The following is a 17289-nucleotide window of genomic DNA, read 5'->3' as shown; positions in this document are numbered from 1 at the left end:
AGAGGTGCAGGAGAGGATTTCGGGAGAGGGAAGGACGCGATCTGGGCCCAAGCTGAACTTTGCGCCCTCTGCCTTAGAGGTTCCCCGAGTACAGAGTTGGAGGGGAAGGAAAACTTCGGCCGCCCTTTAATTCTGAAACACGCTTGCTTTCTCCAGGAGGGGGCGTGAGGAGCGCTGAGCGGCGAGACGACGGTGTGGGACCCGGGAGCCATTGTTGGAACAGGATGGGCACCTTGTAGAAACAAACCTCCCCCAAGTTGCATGGAGTTGGGTTTTGTTATTGTTGTGTCTAGAAGCCAGTAGCTGGGGCTCAGGTTTTTTCCAGAATGGCATTCGGTCTGTACCTGCTCCAGGAACAGAGCTGCCAGAGGTGTAGTAATAGCATCTTCCAGTGTGGAAATGTTTTCCATACACCAACGTTCCCCTTCCTTCTTCTCACTCCCTATTTCTCTGTCCAATGTGAACGAAACCCAGGAGAAGGGGAAGAGTACCGACATGACAATACGAAAAAAAAAAAAATTTCCCCCCTCATGCCCAAAGCGATTTCCAACCCAGCAGCCTAAATTCTTGATTTTTGATGTGCTTGGAAAGTATTTGAATTGAGTGAGAACCTGTGTACTATGGAAAGCAAGCGTGTATATTTTGTTTTCTTTTTTCTTGTTATTAGGAAGAAGTGATAAAACCGATGACTGGCTCAGGTCTCCACAAGAACCAAAACAAAACAAAAAGGAGGCTTTATTGTTGCAAGTATATTAATCTCCAGGCAGTAAGAATTCCGGTATGTGGTATTTTCATGGGGTGTTGGAATATGAAAATGTGGTTTCTAAATGTAAATCTTTAAAAACATAGTCTAATTAGAATCCTGAACACACAGTAGGTAATTGGTTTTGGTTTTTTTGTTGTTGTTTTGTTTTTTTGTTTGTTTTCTTTCCAAAGCTTAGCTTGGTCACAGCCTAGCTGTCGTCACATTGTGACCCACAACGATAGTTTAGTTTGACTCTGACCAGGATTAAGAAATAAAAGGAACGGAAACTACAGCTGACATTTTATTGAGCATTTACAACGGGCTAGGTATGGGGCTAAGCACTTTAAATACACCGTCTTATTATTTTTTTAGGGCACGTAAATTAAACATGGCAAGTGGAGAGGACAAATGACACAAATATTATTTCGAGATTCATCCAAGGAGTCAGGTTCTATTTAGGGGAAGCCAGAGCGTCCAAACACAGCGTCGCCAGTCGCCAACTCGAGAGGTATGCCAGTTTCAGCTAGAACGGGACCCAAGCTCCCAAGATGCCAAACCAGGCCAGCGAAATATCAAGCACAGGGGATAACCCGGATGACATCGGAAGTCATTCCCAGCAGTAGAATCCAGTGAGTCGAAACCCCCTGGCTTAGTGAAAAATATTTGCAGCCCAAATTCCTACAAGGGAAGAAAGTACAGTTTTGAGAAACGGCTGAACTCCTGACCCTTTTCCTGCCAGGCAGCTGAAGAGGCAAACTTGGAGAGGCTCTTCCTTGCGCAGCCGGTTGAAACTTGCTGCCTCTGTTTAACCGCGAGTCCCAAGTCCCAACGCTGCAGGAATTTCCCTTTCTCCATGGCCTGTCTTTTGAGCAAGGCTGAGAAGAAGGTAAGAGGCCTTCTCTGTAAAGCTCTTTGGCGTCCCCAGGGGGTCCACTGGCAGCCGGTCTGTGGCGTTTCTGCTGGGGGTGGGGCAGCAGTGCAGGATTCATCTGGAGATTCCCTCACCGGCCTCCCTCTTCAGGCCCTGCCTTAGCACTTAATCCATTACCCTGTACTTGACAGTGATTTGCCAATAGCTCACGTAACAGGAAGTTTCCCTGGTCAGTGGCTTCTCTCTGATGGTTCCTTTTCAGCCTCCTTAAAGGCCTGCTTCTCTGCTAGGGCTCCATAACCATCCTCTTCCTGCTCTTCACACACCCCCATCTCCAGGTTTTCTGGACCTCAGCACTGCTGACACTGAGGTCAGGTAATTCTTTACTGGCTCCTGTGCATTCTGGGAAGTTTAGTAGCCTCTCTGGCCTCCTCCTACTAGATGCCAGTGGAAGCTCAGCCCCTACCCCACTACGACAATCAAAAATGTCTCCAGATATTGACAGCAGTACCCCCACCCCCACCCCCTGCTGCTCTACTCTTGGCTTCAATTACCACCTAGATGCCAATAGCTCCCTAAACCAGACCTCTGGCCCTGCTGGTTTCTGGAAGTGCTTATCCAATGGTCCCCGGGGTATTTCCACCTGCCTATCCCACAGGCATCTCACAGTCAGCCGATCCTAAACTGATTTGTCTTCTTTCCTCACTCAGGACTGAACTCCCAGTGGCCCCAACCAGAAAGCTCTTCCACCTTCTCTGTAGTTCCCAGCTCCGCTCACCCTCTCCCTTCCACCACTTGAGTTCTGATGTCAGTATCTGTCCTCTGGGTCATAACAGCCTCTCCCACCTCCTTCTCCCCCGCCCATCCTCTACACTCAGGCCAGAGTGAGCTTCCTAAGGCTTACACCTGATGGCGCTTCTCCCTGGGTTTCAAGGCCCTGAGCGATCTGGCTCCAAATCACTCTCCTTAAACACCAGCGCTTCACCCATTTTCTCTTGTCCCCTTGTCCTTCATCCAGGAATGTTCTCTCCCACGTCAACTGGCTCACTTCCTCGTCCTTGAAACAGAGCAACCGAAAAGATGCTACAGACTTGGAAAGCCAGGGTCTTTTTCTGTTTTTTAGTGTTGCTTCTTTTTTCTTGATTCCATGTGGTACATCCTGATATTACAAAACAGGGGCACCTGAGTGGCTCAGTCGGTTGAGAGTCCGGCTCTTGGTGTCAGCTCAGGTCTTGATGTCAGAATTGTGAATGCCAGCTCTCCGAAGAGCTCCCTGGTGGGCTCTGTGCTAGGCATGGAGCCTACCTAAAAAAACAAAACAAAACAAACAAAACATAAGCCATGAACCCAATTATCTTTGTTCTTGATGCTAAACTCCCAGACTCACACACCTCCAGGGTTGTGGTGTAGTCAGGTGATGGGTGAGGGCTGCAGTCTCACTGCAAGCGTATCCTGAAGACAAGGTCTCTGAGTCCTATGCCCAAGGGCAAGGGCTTATCCCCTAAAACCCCGGGCGCTAGACTAAGAGCGGTGGCTTGAAAATGGCCATGATGCATGACTGCTATCATTCCTTCCGGAAGGGACCCTTCGATTTCTAACTTGGAGGAAGAAGGTGCCAATTTCGACAAAGGGGCAAGGTGTGGGGGGCACAGCAAGTGAAGCAGCACTGCCTTCCCGACTTCGAACTTAAACTTATCTCCTAGTTTGTGGTTATCTGCTGCGCGCTTCAGTTACTGGAGGAAACGAATTTCTTCTCACCGTCCTGCTCCCCACCCCGCCCCCCCTTTAGAACGCGGATGCCCTTCAGGATGCTAGTGGCACCGCTGCCACTGCATTTCCTGTTGGCAGCAGAGAGCAAAGCGAAAACACAAGCCGCAGCGGGCAGCGGCCCAGGCAGAAATAGCTCCCCCGATTCCCCGGAGCCTTCCCGGGCCGCGGCCCCGGCTCCCGCACCGCGAGCGACCTGATCCCAGCCGTGGGCAGAGGCCGCGCGGAGACCACACGCCCGCACGGCCCCGAACGCGGCGGACGGTTGCGCGGCGCCCGGACTGCTCAGCGCCCCCTGCGGCCCGCGCCGGCCCTCGGGGGCGGGGGGGCGGCGAGCGCGGCGGACGGCGATGCTGGGGCGCGCTCCGCTCCGCGTGGCCCGCGGGGCCCTGGGCGCCTGGCTGCGGGGCGGCCTCTGGATCTGGGCGCTGGGTGGCCTCTGCGCCCTGGGGGCGGCGGCGCTGGGGGCGGGGGCCGGGGGCGCCCCGGGGACCCCGGGGACCCCGCGCCCGTGCCAGGCGCCGCAGCAGTGGGAGGGCCGCCAGGTTCTGTACCGGCAGAGCACCGGGCGCAACAGCCGCGCCCTCCTCTCCTACGACGGGCTCAACCAGCGCGTGCGGGTGCTGGACGAGCGCAAGGCGCTGATCCCCTGCAAGAGGTACGGGGGCCGCGGGACGGGCGGCGGGGGCAAGGTCGGGGGGCCGCGTCGGGCCGATAGATTTCCAGCCGCTGGCGGCGCCTCCCTCTTACCGAGGAGAAACTTCGCGGGGAGGGTGGCCGGGGCCAGCCCGCTCGGGGGGCTGGGAGGAGGGCTGGCCCCACTGCGCTCTGAGATCCCCAGCGGGGCGGTGGTGGGTGAGCAAGGAGGCAGGGGCGGGATCGCATCCCGGGGTCCCGGGGCCCAGGTTCGCCCCGGTCCGCACGCTGCTGAGTCAGGCCCTCGGAGCCCCCTTCAGCCTAGGGCGTGTCACCTGCACTATCTCCTCTCTTCCAGGAGCCATCTGCGAAGGAGGCTCGCAGGATGTGTATATTTTAAGAATTCTTGTTGCATTTTAAAAGCATAGGGCAGCACTGCAAAAGGTGTGGGGAATCAAAGTATCATCACCCCGTTACAACAATTGACATTTTGGTCAACTTCGTTAAATTTTTCTAAAGCAAGTTTCACACACTGTGATTAGAAACCATGAGCTTTCTTTATACAAGCTCACTTACGCGTTCTTATTTGCCATTTTATTGGCTGCCCCCCCCCCCCCCCGCCGAGCTATTTTTAATAGCTGCACAATATTCCACGGAGGAGCGATGCCATTTTTTTTTTCAAGGCCATTGGTCCCATGATTCACCTTTCCGCGTCTGCTGCGACAATGGACGTCCTCTTCCTGAGACCTCCTGTTGCTCCTGCCCCCTTTAAGACCTGATTTCTATTTTGGGATCACCACCTGTCAACTCCACAGCTTTCCTGTGGAAATTCGTATGTGTGTGGGGGGGTTATGCGGGCCCCCCTGTGTGGCATTTGCATCATCAGGAGGTAGCATGTGACCTCCATGGTTTAAGGGCCCAGAGCAGTAAGATCTGGGGCAAATCTTGAAGGAAGTACCGAGGGAACAGAACCTTTCAGAGCAGTATATTCGAGAATGGGAGCTAATGCATCTGGAAAGGTAAAACGTGAGTCCTGAGAAGATCTGGAGCAGCTGAGTCACCATGGGGGCCTGGGAATATCTCTGAGGCCTTTAAAGAACATTCTGGTTCCGTCTCAAAGGACATAGTAGCAACAACCAATGTTTGAGCGTTTATTATATACCTGGCACAGTGCTGAGGACTCTCCACGTGTTACATGAAAATCTTACAACAGTTTACCGGTGGAAGCTTTATGGATCTCTGTGTTATAGACAGAGAATCTGAGGTCTAGGGAGATTCAAGATGTTTCTTTCAAGACCCCACAGCTGGGACTCGAGGAAGCTAGGTGGTTTCTGATACCTGTGCTATATTACCAGGCTCTCATTCATTCATCGTGCATTTTTTTCATGGCAAGCACTTTGTTCAAACAGCGTGGGTCCTGGGCCTCAGGGAGGTCACAGTCCGGGGTTGGAGTCACACGAGGAAAATTTCCACTCGGTGAGATGAAGGATATATAGGTGGGCAGCTAACCCAGGCTCCCTGTGGGAGCTGAAGCATGAGTGAGTCTCAAAGCCAGTGCCAGTGACCGGAGAAGGGAAGACTGCCGGCGGGGGGGGGGGGGTGGGGGGTGGGGGGGGGGGTGGGGTGGGGTTGCGGGTATATTCCGGGACATTCTGGAGCACACAGGGCTGGATGCGTTCCAAGAACTGCGGACGGATCACTGTTAGGACTGCAGACAGAGGATGTGGAGAGGTTGGGACCCACTGAAGGATTTTCGAACAGTGGAATGTCATAATTGCGTTACGGACTAGTCACTGGGCATATGGTTTCGAATAAAGGAGAGCAAGAGTGGAGGCAAACACGTGATCTAGGACACTCTGGTCGAGGTCCGGGTGGAAAATGGGTAGCGGCCATGGAGGCAGTGAGAAGCAGACTCGTTAAGAAAGTATGGAAGGGGGGCGCCTAGGTGGCGCAGTCGGTTAAGTGTCCGACTTCAGCCAGGTCACGATCTCGCGGTCCGTGAGTTCGAGCCCCGCGTCAGGCTCTGGGCTGATGGCTCAGAGCCTGGAGCCTGTTTCTGATTCTGTGTCTCCCTCTCTCTCTGCCCCTCCCCCATTCATGCTCTGTCTCTCTCTGTCCCAAAAATAAATAAACGTTGAAAAAAAAATTAAAAAAAAAAAAAAAAGGAAAGTATGGAAGGGGTTTACCCACAGAGGAGGTGAGGAGAGGGAGAGTCAAGGAGAGGCGGCCATTTTTGGCTTCTGATGGCATGCAAGAGATACCTGCGCGGTTCACTGAGATAGGGTTGGCTTTGTGCGCTTTTGATCCAGGAGAAATCGCTAACCTTTAGCGCCCTGATGGGCAGGCTGGCACAGTAGTGGTGTATTGATGAACAAGGTCGTGTTGCAGCCGGACTGGAATGGCCCAGAGCACACTGCTGAAACAGAGTAGTGTGGCCAGGAGAAGGGTAAGGGTCCATTCCCCCAGAGGTAGTATTTTCACCATGTAAGAGGTTAAGCTTCAGAGTTGGATAAAGCTGGGTGGAGTGCAAGCGTCCTGACGTGGGTCTTTGGGGGAAATTGCTAAAGCGTTGTGAGCCTCAGTTTCTTCATTTACCAAATGGCAATATCAGTGGTGTCTAATTTACTGGAGTGTCCTGGCGTTTCAACCAGTTCAAGTACGTAAAGCACACGGCGCAGTGTATGACACATACCAGGTGCTCAGTACGTGGCTGCAGCTGTACGTGGCCCGCCTGGTCAATTGACCCTGGCCCAGAGACTTGCTGCCAGCCCGTGGGCTCAGAAACTTGATCAAGGGCCCTTCCTTTGGGAGCTGACTCACAGGAAGCAGGCTTAACAGCTAAAACGTATATTTGAGTGAGTGCTATGGCTGGCATGGGGGCCAGAATGCTCAGATCCACAAGACGAGGTCATTCTCTCCCTGTAGGCAAGCCAAATTATAATCAGGAGGTTGTGAGCAAAAAGTGGGAGCCAAGTCACTGAATCTAATGATTGCTTGCTCCAGGCCAGGCTGTATGCACAATGTTGAGCTTTCCATCCTGAAGGAGACAGGCCGGCCCAGGGTAATGGGGCTGAGATTAAGTGATGCGTTCATTTCCACCAGACAGATGTCTTGTCACTGGTTCTCTGCTACCCCAGCCCTGCTGGTCCCGACTCCCTCCACTCCGCATGGAGTCTTGGTGAGTACTGCTCAGGCTGTCTTAGCAACCTTTCTTCATCTTTGATTCCATGATCGATTACTGTAGCCTTTATGTGTGTGTGTTATGTCTTTAGTGGGGTTGCAGCCAAATCTTGCTGGCCTAGAGGTTTTTGTCCCCATGCGGTGATTTCTCATTGCTCTGCCCTGACCTATCAATTGTTGATTTCACAGTTTAGTTTTTAGAAGGCAATTTTATTCCCCATCTTCCCAGTTTCCTGGCGAGGTTCCGTCTCACAGTCCCATCTCTGGCCTTAAGTCAGATGTAGAAAAGAATGTTTAAGTGCGTAAATGCATTGTTAAGCTCTTTAAATGTAGATTTGCTGGAATAAACTCAGAAACTTTTTCAGGTATTAGCAGTCCGGCCAAGAAACCAGATGTTATTTGAAGAAAATATGGATGGGTTGTCTCTTCATATTTATTAGTAAGCTGAGAAGTAAGTTTTAGAATTGGATCAACTTCTTAAGATTTTTATTTTGCCTCCAGATAGTTATGGAAAATCCCACTGATAGTTACTGTGGAATGACTAGGATTTTCCAGGCTCTCTTTTCCCTGAGATGATGGAAAAGATTAAACAACTTTATAAGCTTCAGATAAGACAGCCTCAGCAGAGAATGGGAAATATTAGTAATTGATACTATTTTGTTCTCTGCTTCCAACAATCCTTCCTGACTCCTTGGCTAAACTCACAAGTATTACATCTGGAAGACCCAGGAAAAGAAAGAAGATTATTTTCATATTTCAGCGAATGTGTTGAATTTTGTGGAAGAAGCAGTGTGGGATACTGAATGAATTTTGTTGGGCCACCAGTAGCTTACCGCGCCCACTTACAAAATGGTGGCTTGGCGGTTGGAATTAATGGTGCTACTGATACAGAGTGAGCCGAGAGGGGTTAAGAGAATATGCCTGGGTGTGGTAGGGATCATATCTTAGAAGACTATTTGACTACCAGTCCTACAGGTTCAGGGATTTTGGCGGGGTGGGGGGACGGGTAAAAGATGAAAAGAAAATAGATTCTGATTCAAATTCTGATCAGTTCATGTCAGTCTCAGTTTTCCCTGAGAATTCTATTCTTGGAGAGCAGAATATCATTTCTGTTTTGTATTTTTAGAGAAAGCCACATAGTGTTGTGTAGAGAGCACGGACATGCAGTGAGAAAGTCATGGGTTGCCAGACATGGCCTCTAGCCCTGGCTTCACCACTTGCAATGCGATCCCTTACTTCTCAAGATATCAGCTTTTCATCTTTGAATTTAATTTTAATGATCTACAATGTTTATACTAAATACTCTTAGGCCTTCGTCCTTAGAGATTAAATGATACTAATCATTTAATGATTTAATGATACTAATCGTGCTTTTATTACATCAGGCTGATTCCTGTTTCTACCATGACACAATGAACTTGACATGGATTCTAATTTTTTTCTCAGCTTGTCCCTTTGTGTAGATAAAACCAAAATGCTTTTTCTTTCTTCTCTTTTTCACCTATACCTGTGTTCAATGGGTAGAGGAAAGAGGGGCCACCCTTAAATGCTTTGGTTGCAAACTCAGAAGGCTCTCCTCTGTGTGGGAGCCCCGAGTACACCAGGGCATGAATAGCACTGCTTCCAGAGTGTTCCTCCACATATCTGCTTTGAAAGATTAATTCCAAAGGCTGTTATCACACTAGGTAACTCCAACGATCATTGTGTTTCAACAACAGGATAAGGGTTTTTTTTTCCCTCCAAATATCGAATTTTATTTTATTTTGCAACCATCCCGTTCTTATAGAAAGGTCACAGTGATAGTACACAGCCAGTTTCCCCCCTGAATCATTTGAGAGTGAGTGCCCCACTTGATATCCCCACGACCCCCAGATACTTCAGCATGATTTCCTGCAAGCAAGGATATTCTCCCGCGTGACTGCAATGCAGCCCTAAGAATCAGGAAATTAACACGGATTCATTTCTACCATCTGAACGGCAGTTGTTCTTTTATGTTGTGTATCGCAAAAAGAACCCAGTTTCTATTCAAGCGTTGCATTTAGGTGTCCCGTCTGGAACAGTTCCTCGGTCTTTCTTGCACTTTGACGACAAACCAGCTGTTTGGTAGAATGTTCCTCACATTTAGGTTTTTGGTTGAAAGTTTCCTTACGTTGATATTCTAGTTATTCACCCGCGGCAGGAGTATCACAGAGGTAGTACTCTGTTCTTGCTGTACCCTGTGATCGCTTGGTTCTCTTTGATCGCTTGTCGCTTGGTTAACTGATGGCTGCAAAGTTTCTTCAGCATCAAGCGACACCTTTTCACTTTGTAATGAATAAGTATTTTGTAGGGAGATATTTTAAAACCACGTACACATCCCATTTTTCATGACACCGAATTTATTCACTTACTTATATCAGCACACCCTCAAGGATTCTCACTGTAATGCATTTGCTCTCATTGTTTGGTTTGATGTTCACATTGTCCCAGATCTGGCCAGTGGGCACCGCTCTAAGTTGGCTTTTATGTTCTTTTAACAAGCACCTCTCATTCTTTGAGCACTTTTTTTGCTTTTTTTTTTTTTTTTTTTTTTGCCACCATAAGACTCCCCAAACCATCTGTACTCTCTCTGCTAGAGTCTTGGAATAAGCCAAGATTTGAGCCATTTCTCAAGAAGCTCTGGTTACTTTTACTGGAGGATAATATTTGGGTGCCAAGATTTCTGCTTTCATTATGCTCATGGCTATTAGGTGGCTGTGCTCCCAGACCCCTCTCAGTGGACAAAGGAAGGGGATGTAGATTTGAATGCACACACATGCCCACACACACACAGTCACTCACTCATACACATACACATAGATTTACATGTACATACGTTGCTAAGCTTCCGGTTCTGATCCTTATATATATTTGCCTAGAACCTTCAGTTCCACCCTGCTACCACATGGTTTGTTTTCGTAGGCCCCTTCTCAGAGAAAACTGGCTCCCATCATTCAGTTGGAGTAGGTCACTGGTGGTGCATTGCTGTGATGTCCCTTCCCGACATGGGTGCCTTCCTCACCGCACTGGACTCTGCACCCTAGGCCAGGCCATGCAGATGGCTCTCTTGCTTGGCCCTCCCTTGTGACTTTAGACGACATTGTTGAATGAGGGGAAGGCAAAGATCAGTTTATGTTTCTTTATATGTTTGCCTTCTTTTGGATTTCTCAGGGTGGTATGGTTGTAAATCCTCAGAATGCTTCTGTGTGGCTGGGGGAGGTAAATTCGTATGAAGGGCTCTGTGGATTTATTTCATCACCAACCTTGTTTTGCATAGATGAGGCCTTCCATCTTAGCCTTTCAGAATTTCAGAATGACTCTTTTTTGCCTTCATTCCCTCCTCTTGCTCTCTGCTGAGATCAAGAGCCAGCATTTTCTTTTATTATTAGCTCAGGAAGTCTGACTGCTTGTGGCCTTTTGATCCTCGAAAATAAACCATGCTGATTTTCAAAAGTGAGTTTTTCTTCAAGGAAGAGATGTTCTTGGAAGCCTGTAAAGTTTGCTTTGAGTCTTAATTCAGTGGGTGTGTTGACCCTGGATTTCAGAGAGTTGATGCTGGGAGGCAAAGGAGAAGCAGGCAGTGAGGAGCATTTAGTGCCAAGGAAGACAAGCCCCACACAGTAACAGGGCTGGTGGGGTGTAAGACCAACTTATAACTAGAAGCCGGAGGTGGCCCCCCAACTTTTGTGAAAGCGTCTTTACTTCTCTCCGTCAACCTTGAGCTGTTTCTTCCTGATTCTGCCCTCGAAGATGGCGGTCGGGGGCACAGTGCCCGAAGATCTGAAAATATTCTACCAATTAGTGGTTTGTTTTTCCTGGAATGAATGGGATTGTCTTCTATTTCCCCGATTCCAGTAAAAATCTTCTAGTTTCCCCTTTATAATTTCTTTTATTTTACCCATCTTTAAAGAAAAAATTCCTCTCTTTATCCCACCAGCTGAAACACCATGCTCCCCTTCTATTTAAAGCAAATCTCATGCTAAGTCCAATTTTCGCGCCCCCTCCCCGCTGCTCCCTTGAACCCCCTCCGACCAAACTTAGAGCATCACACCTCTGCTGAGATTGCTCTGCTCAAGTGCAACACGTTACTAATCGAATGATCTTTTATCAGTCCTCCTTTTAAGGTGCTCATTTCCCCCATTTTGATATCTTTCTTCACAGGGCCTTCAGGACCCCACATTCTGCCGGTGTCCTTTCTTCTACGTCATTTCCTTTTCTTGTCAGTTCCCTTTGCTCTTCCTCCCCTTCTTGCAGACCATTGATGGTAGAATGTCCCAGGGCACAGGCTTTCCATCCCTTTACTTTTTTTCTTTTTTCTTTTTTTTAAACAATTTTTTAAATGTTTTATTTTTATTTTTGAGAGACAGGGAGAGACAGAGCATCAGTGGGGGAGGGGCAGAGAGAGAGAGTGGGGAGACACAGCATCCGAAGCAGCTCCAGGCTCCGAGCTGTCAGCACAGAGCCCGACGTGGGGCTCAAACCCAGAAACCGTGAGATAATGACGTGAGCTGAAGTCGGACGCTTAACCGACTGAGCCACCCAGGTGCCCCTCCTTCCCTTTACTTATCTGTCTACACCCCTCTGTTGGTGCCCTCAGCTAGGTCATGGCTTCAGATGGCATCTCTGCACGGAGGACTCCCACACGTGTGTCTCCAGCCTTGAGTTCCCCCGTGAGTCCTGTGTCCTCTCCCCTGAACCTTTATATCCAAATCCTGAGTTGACCTCTTCCTTTGGATCTCTGACCGTCATCTCAGACTCAGCATACTCCAAACTGATGGCTCCTCTGAAAACAAACAAACAAGCAAATCAAAAATCATTCTTCTTGCAGGTTTCTAAAGTGCAGCTAACTGCAACTCCGTTTGCTCAGGACCAGCTCATAGGGCCATCTCTGATTTCTTCTTCTCCCACATGCCACAAGTAATCCGTAAAGCAAATCCTATTGACTCTAATTTTGATAGAGACTCACCATCTGACCACATGTTCGCCACCGTCCTGAGGGTCAAACCCTCATCGTTCTTGCCTGGGCTTTTGGCACTAGGCTCCTAATGGGTCCACCTACTTCGACCTTTGCCCCCTTTCTGTTCTCAGCACGCCAGCTTTGAATGATGATTCTGCTAAAAATATTGTATCATATCGCTTGTCTGATCAAAACCCTCCAATGCCTTTCTGTGTCTGAGGGTAAATGTCCTTACACGGGCCTGGCCGCCCTCAGGGGTCTGCTCCCCACCCCCTCCATCCCTTGTCCCTGACCTTGTCCTGCAGCCTCCCCTGGTTGCCAGCTCGTTCCCCCGCTGCTGGCACTTGTGTTGTTGTTTCCTGTGCACAGAGGCCTTTTCCCTAAAAAGCTGCATGGCCCCTTCCCAAATTCGACGGTCTCTCCTGCCAACATTCTCCTACACTCCACGTCACTGCCTTACACGCTCAAGATGCTTACCGCTATCTGACTTACTATTTAATGTTTTTTCAACCTGTTTTCTCATCTCCTCTGCCTCCCCTTGCCCCAAACAAGGCTCCATTGTTAGGACTTTTGCTTGGGTTGTTGCTGTATCTCTAGCACCACAGAATCAGATTTTGGGGGGAATACTTGAATGAGGGGATGACTAACAACGGTGACATATATATCTATTGTAGAAGGATAAGCAAAGAGGAAAAAAGTTACCCATAACTGCTCAACCAGTAAGACTACATCTTCCGAATAGCCTAGGAGATTTTTAGATGCCCAGCACGCATACCGTAGCACATGCTGTTTCACAACAGGCTTATTTTCACTGAACAACACACTGGGCAAGCTCATCCATACGGACTAGTCCCCTTCTCTCATCTTTGAACTGGCGTCTCCTCCTTCGGGTCTCAGCTCACCATCTCCTCAGAGGGACCTTCTGCGATGCCCCCCACCAGCCACTCTCCATCACATCCTGTTCTGATTTCCTCGGGGCGTGATCCCTGTGTGACATCGTCTGGTCAGTTCATTTGGTGTTTATTGTCCATCTCTCCACCGCCAGTGAGAGAACTTTATTGGTTTGGCCGATCACCCAAACCCCGGCACCTGGAAGTGCTTGGTATATCATAAGACTCAGTTAATGTGTGTTGAGCAAGTAAACACCGTTTTGATGGCTTTGGGACGACTAGCGTTATACGTGTTCATGGTGGAAAATCTAGACAACACAGAAGAGCAGAATAAAGAGAGTAAAGATCGCTTGTAGTCCCGCCATATAGACTTAAGAACCCTGATGCATGTGCTTCTGGATTTCTTTTCCTACTCCTGTGTATGAAATTTTGAAATTAAGAGGGAAACATGGTCTGCATTTTTTTTATTTAACAAAATGCTGTGCATGTTTCTCATGCTGTAAGTACCCATCAACGGAACCATTTCTTTCTTTCTTTTCTTTTTTAATGTTTATTTATTTATTTGAGAGAGCAAGAGAGGGAGCGCAAGTGGGGGAGGGGGCAGAGAGAGAGAGAGAGAGAGGGAATCTCAAGCAAGCTCCATGCTCAGTGCATGATCCCACGACCCTGGGATCATGACCTGAGCCAAAATCAAGACTCGGATGCTCAACCAACTGAGCCACCCAGTCGCCCCAGCAGAACCATTTCTGATGACTGTGTGGTATTCTAGCTAATGGATAGAACACAGCTTCTTTAAGCTGTCCCTTATTATGGGATAGTTATGTATCTTTCCCCTCTATTGTCCACATAGCATTATCAACTACAGGTGAGATGGAACTTAGGAGGGATGAACCACGAACCCATGACTTATGAGGCTGTGAACCACCAGACTAGCTGGTGAGGCGTCCAGGTTCAGCCATGATGAATGCAAGGCCTTTTGAGTTTGCCTGAAAATACTTGCAGGGAGGACTATATAGACTACTACATGTATAACCTTGTATTTATGTGTAGTTCTACGTGTACCATTTTTTAACGCATTTTGGATACATTCCTAGGTAAGAAAATGATAGAAAAGGGATTTGCACATTTTTAAGTTGTGACGACTTTGCCCTTCAAGAAATTGTTCCACCTGGCAGATATTTCAGCTGGCAGAATGTGAGTGGTCATGTTTCCCACACTCATGCCTGTAGGCGGCTATTTTTTTTAAGATTTTTAAAAATGTTTATTTATTTTTGACAGAGAGTGAGAGAGCAAGGGAGGTGCGGGGTGGGGGGGGGGGGGACAGAGAATCCAAAGCAGGCTCTGGGCTGACAGCGGCGAGCCCGATGCAGGGCTCGAACTCATGAACAGTAAGATCATGACCTGAGCCTAAGTCAGACACTTAACCGACTGAGCCACCCAGGCGCCCCAGGAGCCTAATTAATTTTTTTAATGATTTCTAATATGATAAAGAAAAAACAAGGGCAAAATGACATGCCTGTGGTGCTGTCACAGCCCTAGTGACTCTCATTGTGTTGTGACTGTTTCTGAAATTTACATGTAAGTCTCTTACAGGCTGTTGGTTTAACTAAGACACTCCATCATGTTCAGTAAATATTTTTCTGACCTATTTTATGAAGAATTTATTCTAATTGGGATGGATATGAAACTTCACCAACCTGGTGGTTTGTACTAATAGATTGCTTTACGTTAAACCAACTTGGCTCTCCTAAAGTAAATTCTAATTTATCATTATGTATTAGTCTTTTAATAGTCTGCCTGATTTGACTCACTAATATTTAAGATGTGGTTTTAATCCACAGCCACAATTCAGCTTGTGTTTTAGCTTTTGATTTTCTTTCTGTATTTTAATGTAGAAAAAGCTTTGCAAAATGATAAAAGAATTGGCAAGCTTTCTATATGTCTCTATTGCTGTATAGCCTTGAGGTTGGAAAACATTAATTCCTGAAACCATTAGGACCCAACTCCTTTTGGAGAAGTAACTCTTTGATCTCTTAAACATCAAAGATCTAAAATCTCACTAGACCTCTATAAGAGTTTTTTTACCCGCCTCTGGTTATTTATTCACTTAATTGTATGCTTCATTCTGCATTCGTTTTGGTTATTTCTATATTCCTAGAAAATCTTCCAGTTCATCAAGATTACATTTATCACCCTAATACATTTGTATGTGATGTTCTCCGAACTCTGAAACAACTCCACCTTACCTATCAATATCCTTTTCTTCTTCCCAATATTCTGCATTTGTATTTTCTTCTCCCTCAGGATTACATGTTTAACAATCAACTTGTGGATTTATGGAATGGTTTCATGGTGTATTAATTATCGTATTCTACATCATGTATCTCTTTTGTCCAGAACAATTCTTGACACCAAATGGCAGTGCCCACCCATATTTTGAAAAGGTCTATAAGCAGGCTTGAGGTGGATCCCACCTAGGAGAGCATACCAGGACCTCCAGAAATGGATCCTCCGGGTTCCTTTCATCCATGACCTAGTCCCCAGCTCTTCGCTCATCAAACACTATCTTCAGTGTTTCTCTTGCTCCACAGTCCCAGTTTTGGAGAATTTTCCCTCATATGGGCATTGAGAGTTTCCCAAGCACTGATGGCTTCCTTCAGAAGCAGTGCCTCTTTGAAGGGAGAGGCCGTGTGAGGAATCTGACCCCCAGCAGGGTGCCCCCCTGGCCCTCAGACCCTCCAAACAATGGAGAAGCTTTTGGACAGAGGGCTTCTAAATAGGAGGCAGCTGTCGCTGGACAAAAAGGCTGTGCTGCCCCATTCACGGAAGGCTGCTTTTGTTGTGGCTGACGCTAGATCAACTGGGAAAGTTCCAGAGTGTGAGCTCTGCCAATGAGTGAGAACCGTCAGTTTGCCCAAGAGGAGGCACCAAAGTAACCCCTCCAAGCTGCCACAGTGTCTTAGTTCAGGCTGCTGTAACGAATACCAGAGACCTGGTGGCTGATAAGCAACAGAAGTTCATTGTTTACAGTTCTGGAAGGTGGATGTCTGAGATCAGGGTGCCAGCATGGTTGGGTAAGGCCCTCTTCTGGTCATAGACCTTCCGTTGTATCTTCACATTGTGGAGGGTGCCAGCTAGCTCTCTGGGGCCTCTTGTATAAGAGCACTAATCCCATCCATGAAGCCTCTACCCTCAAGACCTAATCACCTCCCAGAGACCGCAGTCCTCCTGCCATCACCTTGGGCATTAGGTTTTCAATATCAGTTTGGTAGGGTTAGGGGAGGAACTCAAACACTCAGATCATAGAACCCAGAGAACCTGCTGTTCTGGAGCATCTCAGAAGTTGCCAAGGAAGATGCTGTCAGATGGGAAGATGGTGGAGGTACAGGGCCAAGGGCACATCAATTTCTTGGGCTGGCATAGCATCATCAGCTACAGGTGAGATGTAACTTAGGAGGAATGTATGAGGCACCATGAACTACTACGCTAGTTGGCGTGGCATCCAGGTTCACCCCTGATGAATGCCAGGCCTCCTGAGTTGGCTTGAAAATACTTGCAGGGAGGACTGTGGTAAGCGAGACCATCTGCATTGACTCCAAAGCTTCTAAAACAGTCCTCCCACCCCCACCACCTCACCGAGTCCCTTACTGAGATACATTTTATATTCCCAGGAATTATAAATCCTTCTTCCCAGAATGTCTCACCAAGGAGCTGATTATCCAATCAAGTTGTGAAAGGCAGATGTTCCTCTGAGGAAGATGCCAGAGAAACCATGGAGTTCTCTGAGTTGGAACAGGGCAGTGGACCAGTAGACAGTTTTACCAGCTCACCCTCTGGGGAGGAGAGGTGCTGGGGAGAGAATCTGCTCCAGATTTAATATCCACTGAAATGCCATGTTGAGCGCCGTGTTCTGATGTGGCTTATGTGTTTCTTCTGCATGTGGGAGTCCTCTCTCTCTGAATTGAGCCTTCTACCCATCCCCTTTGTCATACACTGTATTTTGGATCATGATCCCCCCTCACCCCCCTCCGCCCCCACCGCCCCACCCAGCGCCATGTATTGTCTGGCTTGCCCTGAGGACCCCCAAGGAGCCACCCTCTTGATGTCTCAGTTCCCCTAAGGAGTTAGAGGGTGAAACTTGGGAATCCACTTTTCTGTCACCAGAACACAATTTCTTTTGTAAAGGACGCGTGTTTACGTAGGTCCCACTCACTATGTCGAAAAG

General features: G+C 48.1%; 2 protein-coding genes and 1 long non-coding RNA gene across 13 annotated transcripts in view; 2 read left to right on the top strand and 1 right to left on the bottom strand.

Annotated features, from left to right (window-relative positions):
* NME8 (NME/NM23 family member 8) overlaps nucleotides 1–17289 on the top strand; it is a 99324-nt gene that overhangs the window by 73832 nt on the left and 8203 nt on the right. For 9 of the 10 annotated variants that reach the window (XM_045052213.1, XM_023250219.2, XM_045052204.1 and 6 more), the window contains 2 exons: nucleotides 668–778; nucleotides 1118–1631. The gene's annotated coding sequence lies outside the window, so the exon portion shown is untranslated. The remainder of the gene's footprint in view (nucleotides 1–667; nucleotides 779–1117; nucleotides 1632–17289) is intronic. The other variant, XM_045052205.1, reaches the window with a different exon arrangement.
* LOC123383840 lies at nucleotides 1034–4621 on the bottom strand. The gene is made up of 2 exons (XR_006594113.1): nucleotides 4134–4621; nucleotides 1034–2921 (listed from the first exon to the last, which is right to left on the bottom strand). It is a non-coding gene; the product is annotated as an uncharacterized LOC123383840 (long non-coding RNA).
* Nucleotides 2917–17289, top strand: part of EPDR1 (ependymin related 1) — a 28510-nt gene continuing 14137 nt past the window's right edge. Inside the window, exon 1 of one of the 2 annotated variants that reach the window (XM_023250223.2) lies at nucleotides 2917–4041. In XM_023250223.2, the coding sequence (XP_023105991.1) occupies nucleotides 3734–4041 (308 nt within the window). In that variant the 5' untranslated portion in view covers nucleotides 2917–3733. The remainder of the gene's footprint in view (nucleotides 4042–17289) is intronic. The other variant, XM_019825308.3, reaches the window with a different exon arrangement.

The sequence above is a fragment of the Felis catus genome, chromosome A2, assembly GCF_018350175.1.
Source record: "Felis catus isolate Fca126 chromosome A2, F.catus_Fca126_mat1.0, whole genome shotgun sequence".
In the NCBI taxonomy this organism is placed as follows: Eukaryota; Metazoa; Chordata; class Mammalia; order Carnivora; family Felidae; genus Felis; species Felis catus.
This window is presented reverse-complemented; position numbering and strand designations above follow the sequence as displayed.